Below are 8,268 nucleotides of genomic sequence, written 5' to 3' on the forward strand. Positions count from 1 at the left end.
AGGAAAAGTGCTAGACCCCTTCTGGAAGTTTTGGTCACAGAGAGAAAGTTCCACTCTCTCAGATGATGAGTCAAGACTAGGGATGCATTACTGGTCTCTGATGCCCAAGGCAAGGGACATGATACACAATCTCATTATGGTCTGCAGATGTCAGATCCTCTGTGAGGGGGCCGTGCCTGGTTCTGGATGCCACACTCTAAAGGAATCATGATAAAGGAGGGAGCGTACAGATGGAAGGCAGCCAGAATGGTGAGGGGTCTGAAAAGCATGCCATGGAGGAATTGTTGAGAAAACTAGAACTATCTGGCCTGAGAAGAAAAGATTTAAAGGGACACGTTAGTGGCAACAAATGGCTGAAGAGCTGTAGTGCTGTCTATTGAGACAGATGCATTCTTAGGCAGCTCCAGAAAATAAAGCTATAGCTACCAGGGGATGGACTTTCCAGCATTGTAATGGGAATGGTTCCAAAATGTTACAGACTGCATTTTGAAGGTGAACCACTGAGATTTCTTTCAACTCTAAAATCCTTAAAAAAAAATAGGAGTCAACAGACAATATTTAGGTATCACTGACTTTGGGGCACAGAAGATCAATGGGGGATTTTGCTACTCAGGTTCGCATGACCTATAATAAATTTCCTTTTAGGTTCTCAGTCTTTCATAAGCTGGGCTGCCACTGGATGGATGAAGATGACTTGGTTACCAAATCACAGGGTACAAGCTCTAGCAGGCTGTGGATTTCCCACTCAACATCCTTGACATTTTATTTTTGGAAAGAATTTTTTTTTAAGGAAAACATAATAAGTGCCAGCATGATAACCGATCACCATTTCGAAAAGGAGAACCAAGTTTGGAAAGGTATTATTTTGGGTTTGATGCAACTTTTTTCTAAACACCCAGAAGAAAAGAGACTTTCAGACTTGGCCTCTTCCCTTACCTGATACATTCCACGGATTCTGGCCTTGATTTTAGGTCTTGATCTTTGGCTGCTACTCCAAAATGAATAGGAAAGAGGCCCCCGAGGATAATGTCCCCTTTCTTCTGGGCTCGTTGGTCAGGCCCATAGGCAGAAGTGCACCAGGCAGTTGCCAAGAGAATCAGTCCACAGCTATAAAAGGCCATGGCTCTGCTTTCTCTCCAGGGGAGGAGCAAAGAGTGCTGATGGTTTGGGGGCTCCAGAGCTTTCCCCCTTGATGCAGTTCACTCCCTAGAGTGGGGGCACATGTCTACAGAGTGATTAACAACTGAATGGAAGCTGTGGTATTTGAATTTCCATTTCTGTTTTCTCCTTTTTGGACTAGTAAGTTGGGTGGTCCTGGAGATTTTAGAAGGCACATCATGCAGAGACCATCTATGATACTTTCTAAAAGAAAAAAGACATAAAATGAATTCAACTAAGTCTAAATCCTGTCTTAAGATAGCTGTAACAAAGGTGGTTCAGCATTTCCATTTCAGGGGCTTAAGGATAGCAGGTAGGGAAAGCATGGGCATAGAGAAAACTTCAACCGCCTGTGTCTGAGAAGAACTGTGAACAGTTAAGGGAGGCCACATTTTACAGGGGTCATTGATAATTAAGGTCTCCAATGCTGTTGCCTCTAGATTTTAATGAATTCATTCTTTTTGGATAACACATAGAACTGGCTAATAGTGGCAGTTCTTTATATTATAATAATCTTGATTTTAGTTTATCCAGAACATTTATTTGGTAGAAAATACAGAATAAGCCATACTTACATCTGACTTTAAACCAAACAAAAATGTCAGAAAAGGAAAACTATTATTTAAATAAATGGAAAGTGGTACCCCCATTTTGTGCCTCTTCATCACAGATCTCTGGTTCCAGCATGTAACAGACATTCTATAAGCTTCTAAAATAGTTCTTGTCAAGGATTCAGATAAATCATAGGTCAGATTATGTTCTTCAAAGCTCAAGAGCTGGATCTAGGGAAAAACCTTTCTGTTATAGCATGATCAGCCTACTAGGAGCTCTCTGATCGTCCCACTCTAACACCCCCTCACTGGATGATCTCACCCACCTGATGCGTCAATTACCAATTATATGTTGCTATTGGCTTTCTAAATGTACAGCCTCTCCTGAGGTCAAAGCCCAGCCATTGAGCCTACAGCTGGGTCTCTCCATCTCGACGTTACAGAGGTGCTTCCAACTTTGACTTTAAAATCACCTCATTCTCAAACTTGTTCCCTCTTCTCTGTTCTCTTTCTCCACACATGACACTTCACCCCCAAAGACATAAAATAAGGAGTCATACTTGCCTTCTTCCTTTTCTCATAATTGACCTTCATATTCAAGCAATCAATAGGTCCAAAGTATTCTATTTCCTCAATCTATCTGGAATCCACAGACTCCTCTCCCTTTCCAAGACCATCATTTAAAAAAATGTTTTTATTGACAAATCTTCACACACATGCAGTCCATACATGGTGTAAAATCAGTGGCTCACAATATCATCACATAGTTGTGTATTCAGCACCATGATCATTCTTTAGAACATTTGCATCACTCCAGAAAAAGAAGGAAAAAAGAAAAACCTCATACATCTCATACCCTTTATCCCTCCCTCTCATTAACCACTAGTATTTCCACCTACCCAATTTATTTTACCTCTTGATTCTCCCTATTATTTACTTATTTATTATCCATATTTCTTTACTCATCTGTCCATACCCTGGATAAAAAGAAGCATCAGACAAAAGGTCTTCACGATCACACAGTCACGTTGTAAAAGTTACATCTTTATACAATCGTCTTCAAGAATCAACGCTACTGGAACACAGCTCTACAGTTTCAGGTACTTCCCTCCAGCCAGTCAAAATACACCATAAACTTAAAAAGGATATCTATGTAATGCATAAGAATAACCTCCAGGATGACCTCTTGACTCTGTTTGAAATCTTTCAACCACTGAAATTTTATTTTGTCTCATTTCTCTCTTCCCTCTTTTGGTCAAGGAGGCTTTCTCAATCCCATGATGTTGGGTCCTAGCTCATCCCTCGAGTTCTGTCCCATGTTGTCAGGGAGATTTACATACCTGGGAGTGATGTCCACGTGGGGGATGGGTGAGTTCACCTGCTGAGTTGGCTTAGAGAGAGAGAAGACCAAGGCCATCTTAATCCACCAATATATCTTACCTGGATTTCTGCAATAATTCCTAACAGGCCTTTCCATCTCCAGTTTTGCCAATTTGCAATTGACCTTTCCAAATTTTTGGACATAGTAAATCAAGTGATTTGGAGCACAGACTCTGGAGTTAAGCCTAGGTTTGGATTACAGTCCCACCACTTCCTAACTCTGACTTCAGGCAAGTCACTTAACCCCTCTGATCTTAACGAGATAATGCATGGAGAATCAGTAGCACAGTGCAGCCAATAATCTCACAGAAAATGCTAGCTGTGATAAGTATCTTTCCAACCTCACTCTGGCTGGTCTTCCCTTTCAACTCCACATTTCAGCCATAATGAACTTCCTTCTGTTCCTCAAGTAGACCAGGCTTTTAAAAACCCTACTAGACCTCACACATGCTCTTCCCTTCCTTGGCCCCTATGGCCTAAACTTTGCCTGGATAACATCTATTTACCAATAGTTCAACTTTCAGATGTCCCCAAAAATATAGATTGGGGGCATGGCTTGGCAAGTGGCACTTTTGAGTGAATGAAGGAAAGAACTTGTTCTAGGGGAAGACACAGGCTTGCACCCAGGGGTGCAGCTTGTGAAGTGGAGCACAGGCTGGATTTAAGCCCCCAGTCCTCCCTCAGTTGTGCAGAGGGCAGCTTATAGACTCTTGTGGGGCAGGGGCTTCCCTGAACCCTCAGGCTAGGTAATCCTTATATCTTGCTATAGTCTCTTCAGTCTGGGATCTTGGACTTCCTCTCTCAAAGGCATCATCACACTCTATTATAGTTATATGCACAACTGTTTGATTCCAAAGCCCAAGCTCATATCACAACCATTAGTGATATGCTTGCTGCTCCCAGCCCTTTGGGAACCCCACCTCCTCCTCCAACAGCCATCCTAGCTGGGTTTCATGTGAAAGGAGTGCCCCAGCGGACATCCGGTATTCAGGGAATTGCCTCTAGAGCTATTCCTGTGGATATTCACTTAATGTCTGATCCCCCATGAGCAAGGCAGTACTCTGATTCCAGTCCTGCTTTTAGATTTTTGTCTTCAGTCCTTGGTCATAAGTACATCTGCTAAGACCTGGGAATACAAAGATGACAAACACATACATGTTTCCCGCCCTCAGGAGCTCCCGATCCAGTGGGGCAGGCAAGCTGGCATAGAGGATTGGAATTTACCTGAACCCTGGAATGTGAAAAAAACAAAACAAAATTTCAACCATATTATACTCTATTACTAAACTCAACTTTGTTCTCTAGCACTTAGCACCATGCCTAAAACAGTAATTACTGAATAAATGTTTGGAAGGAGCAAGAAACTAGTATTTATTGAACCAGGCATAGCGTCAGGTCCTAGAAATATCCAATGTATTACAATTTTGTAAAGAAGGTGGTAAGAATTCCACTTTCTAGATGGGGGAATAGATTCTCCATATAGTCAGCTTACGTAAGTGAAAAATTCTGGGCACTTGAATTAAGAATACCTCTAGAACTTAGAACTTTAAGGATCTCATGTACCGAATTAGGAGAGGAGACATTATAACTGACTAGGGTATGTCATTAAGACCAGTTATTTTTTTTCCTGTGAAAGATTAACTACTTGGAGAAATTTATTAACTTCATTAGTCCATTCAGCATAAAATTCATGGTGAGAAGTAAGAGATGAAGGAGAGATTTTGGGTCAATTTGCAGCCGATAACTGCAACAATCTACTCTTTTAAATTCCATTACCAGGGTCTAATTTTTACTCCTTTTATGCTACAGTAAAATAGATTTAGCTAGAGTAGTGGTCCAAAATGAAGACTACCTTCCCTAACTTCCTTCCTGATGATGCTATGGCCCTATCACCAAGATTCAGTCAATGGGGTATAAGCTGAAGTGCCTTGTGGAAGCTTCCAGGAAGTTTGCTTCAGGGAGAGTTGGCGTTTGTCCTTTGCCCCTTCATCGTCTCCCTGCCCTCTCCCATCCTGCTTTGTGGAGGTGGATGGCAGCTGGAGCTCTGGAGCCCACGATGTCTTGAACCATGAGCACAGGTGCCATATTGTAGGGAACGATGGGGCCACGAGCGGAAGAGTTCAGCGAAGCAGAACCTCGATATCAGAACTTTTCTGGACTTTCACATGACTGAGAAAAAAATCTTCCAGCTTGCTTAAATCACTGTTATACATTTATTCTTACACAGCTATATCTAACAGTGTCAATCTGAGAGTCACAAATCAATTCATTTGCTCTCCTTACTATAAGTTTATTCTATCGAAATCATACATGATCATATTTAACCTCCTGCAAAAAATATATATAGACTGTGAAACAAGCTGAGGACAGCATTTGTTCTTTCTCTCAATGGCACATACATTCTGGGAGAATAAATGACCTGTGAACCACCTGGCTTTATGTTCAGAAGATACTTGACATCATGAGGAGTGTTTCAATGTGGAAAGATGATTGCCCACTTAAGATCCTCATTCAAGAGATGTGGGGTGGAAGGCCAGAGTGTATTGGTCTATGGGCTCCTTGGGTCCATGCATTTGTAAATTCATACAATTATTTATTCATAAAAGAAATATTTACTGAGTTTCTCTATGTGTGTGGAACAGTGCAAGAGACTAGGGAAAGTTAAATTCTTGCCTTCAAGGTGCTCATGATTTAAAAGGAGTCAGAAAAATGTATTATAATACAAATACACAAATGCTATGAAGAGCGATGTACTGAGTATTGGGGGAGAACAGGTGGAGGCATGACATTCTCTGCTTGGAGATTTCCAGGAGAGAGAATAAAGCCAAGGAAGGGACTGGAAACTTCGTGAATGTGGGGCTTGTCTCTTTGTCTCGCCATTGTAGCCTAGCATTAAGCACAGTGCCTGGAACTTAGTAGATGCTTCATAAATATTTATTGAACGAATTAATGAAGTGTGAAGAGTAAAAACCAGGGGCTGGTTAGACATTTCAGGACAGAAGAAGGAAGGGGCCACCCAATGAGTCTGAAGGTTCCTGAGGGCAGGTTCTCCATCATAGCTGCACACACAGCATTGAATAAGAGGCCTGGTGTTGAATGGATGCTCAAATAATAACTGTTGAACTTGTGCTTATCCTGAAAGTAGGTGCATAGGTCATCTAAGTTCTACGGTCAATGGCAATTTAAAAGAGGATGGAGGGTGCACGGGTGGTTCAGTGGCAGAATGCTTGCCTTCCATGTGGGAGATCTGGGTTTGATTCCCAGACAATGCACCCCACCCCCTCCTACCCCCCCCCACAAAAAAAAGAGGATGGCAAGGCAAGGTTGTGGGTCAGCACAGTAACATTTCAATTTTCAAAAGCTACCTCCAACTCTTGCTCTCTGGCTTCAATATTTCTGGAAATTGTGTGACTCTAGACCAGAATGGCTTTGCTCATACTTCGAATAAAGAAAACCAAGACACAGACTTCTCTGGATCACTCAATAAATTAAAGGCACAGCAAGCTCAAAACCTGTAATTTCTCAATTACTAGATTGCAGAAATAAAAATTCTAGGTTTCCTGGAAAAAAGGTGACTATGAAATCAAATTCAATTCCTAATAGGGATAATTATTTTCATAAGGTGAATACATTCATTTGTGTCTGGTTTATTGTATCATATTCTTTGCCCTCTTTCATTACATTGATTATAAAGAATACTAACATGAGGGTTTGAAGCCATTATCACAGACAGACAAGAATGTATGTTGTATTGAAGGTGTACAGGGCAACATTTAAGCACGTTCAACCAATAATCACAAAATTCACAGACCTGGCTTTGGTTGCAGCTTTCTTTACCTCTTGTGAGGACACATTCACAACATGAGTTTTTATACACACCTGGTGCACATTTGCCAAAGAATTAGGGACATCTCGTCAGTTATCACCAACGCGACCATCCCCAGTTCTATACCAGACTATGCTCCTTCTGCATTACAGCAAGGGACATCTTGTTTCAAATGAGGGCCCTCTTTCAGCACGGGAGGGGAGGAGCGCACAAACAGGACCAGGTCACACTCGGCTGCCTTCCTCAAGCCCCACCTGCCGTGTGCCCGCCAGCTGCACAGGCTCTTACCCTCCATCTCCCTGACAACAGGTGTGACTATCGGGGAGTCCATGCCTCATTTAGCCTGGTAACGGCTTAATTGAGTCGGAAAAATGCAAGGACAGGAGCGTGATAAAAACCAGCTGAGCTGTGTTCCTGTTAGTCATTGGAAAAAGCTATCAGGAAAGGGAGGAAAAAGGATGAACAAGAGTGGTGAGGAATGACACCGGGCGCCAAGCAAAGTGGGGAGAAAGAAGTCCAGACAAAACAAATAAAGGAGATAACGAAGGAGAGGAAACTGACATTCATTAAGGCTGTGTTATGAACTCCTTGATGAGAGGACCTCACTGCCGTGATCTGGCCTGGCATGTGCTGAATGAATGAATGAATAAATGTATCAGAGCCCATGGCACGATAAACTCTGCATTAGGCGTTTATGATCCTATCTCAAGGAGGAAGAAATAGAATGGTTGCTGAGAGAGGTGAAAATTCAAGGGTAAAGTATTACAAAAAGTGCTCATTCTCTGTTCCAGAATCTTGCGTGTTGGAAACATGCTGGTCTGGGGCTTTCATGCTACGATGGCTGGTGTCCAATGACAGGGATGAGTAAGTTGCGGAGGACACTGGTCCCGTGTTAAGAAACATTTTTTTCCTGAAACATTTCCCTTCGTGCCTGAAGTTAGCTCCGCTGATGGAGGTGTAGAGAGCAACAGGGTTAATGAAACAGTTCAGGTGAAAAGCAAAGATATGCAAGTCAGGCTTTTACAAAGAGAAGTGGTGGAGTCTCGAGTCCTACACAAAAGCAAAAGCAGCATTTCTGTGGAGTCATGTCCCATACTGCCTTTCGAAATTGCCACTGGGTTTAGCAGGTAGCAATTGCCAACCCTAGTCCTGTTTGTGTGTTTCCCCCATCCTTTGCTGAAAGAGGGCCCTCATTTAAAACAAGATATCTCTTGCTTTACTGCAGAAGGAGTGAAGTCTGACATAGAACTGGGGATGGCCTCATGCCACTACAAAGTTTTCAGTGGTAGCACCATGTCTGAATGTAACTAATACTACTTCTTTGTAAACCTGAATGTGGCTAAAATGGAAACT

The 8,268-nt window shown here is 42.2% G+C and overlaps 1 protein-coding gene across 1 annotated transcript in view; it reads right to left on the reverse strand.

The window, feature by feature from the left end:
* Positions 1-1,349, reverse strand: part of CASR (calcium sensing receptor) — a 27,472-nt gene extending 26,123 nt beyond the window's left edge. Inside the window, exon 1 of the mRNA XM_077117560.1 lies at positions 937-1,349. Within this exon, the coding sequence (XP_076973675.1) occupies positions 937-1,121 (185 nt within the window). The 5' untranslated portion in view covers positions 1,122-1,349. The remainder of the gene's footprint in view (positions 1-936) is intronic.
* Positions 1,350-8,268: the final 6,919 nt, after the last annotated feature.

This window comes from Tamandua tetradactyla, chromosome 10, assembly GCF_023851605.1.
Source record: "Tamandua tetradactyla isolate mTamTet1 chromosome 10, mTamTet1.pri, whole genome shotgun sequence".
NCBI classification, from domain to species: Eukaryota; Metazoa; Chordata; class Mammalia; order Pilosa; family Myrmecophagidae; genus Tamandua; species Tamandua tetradactyla.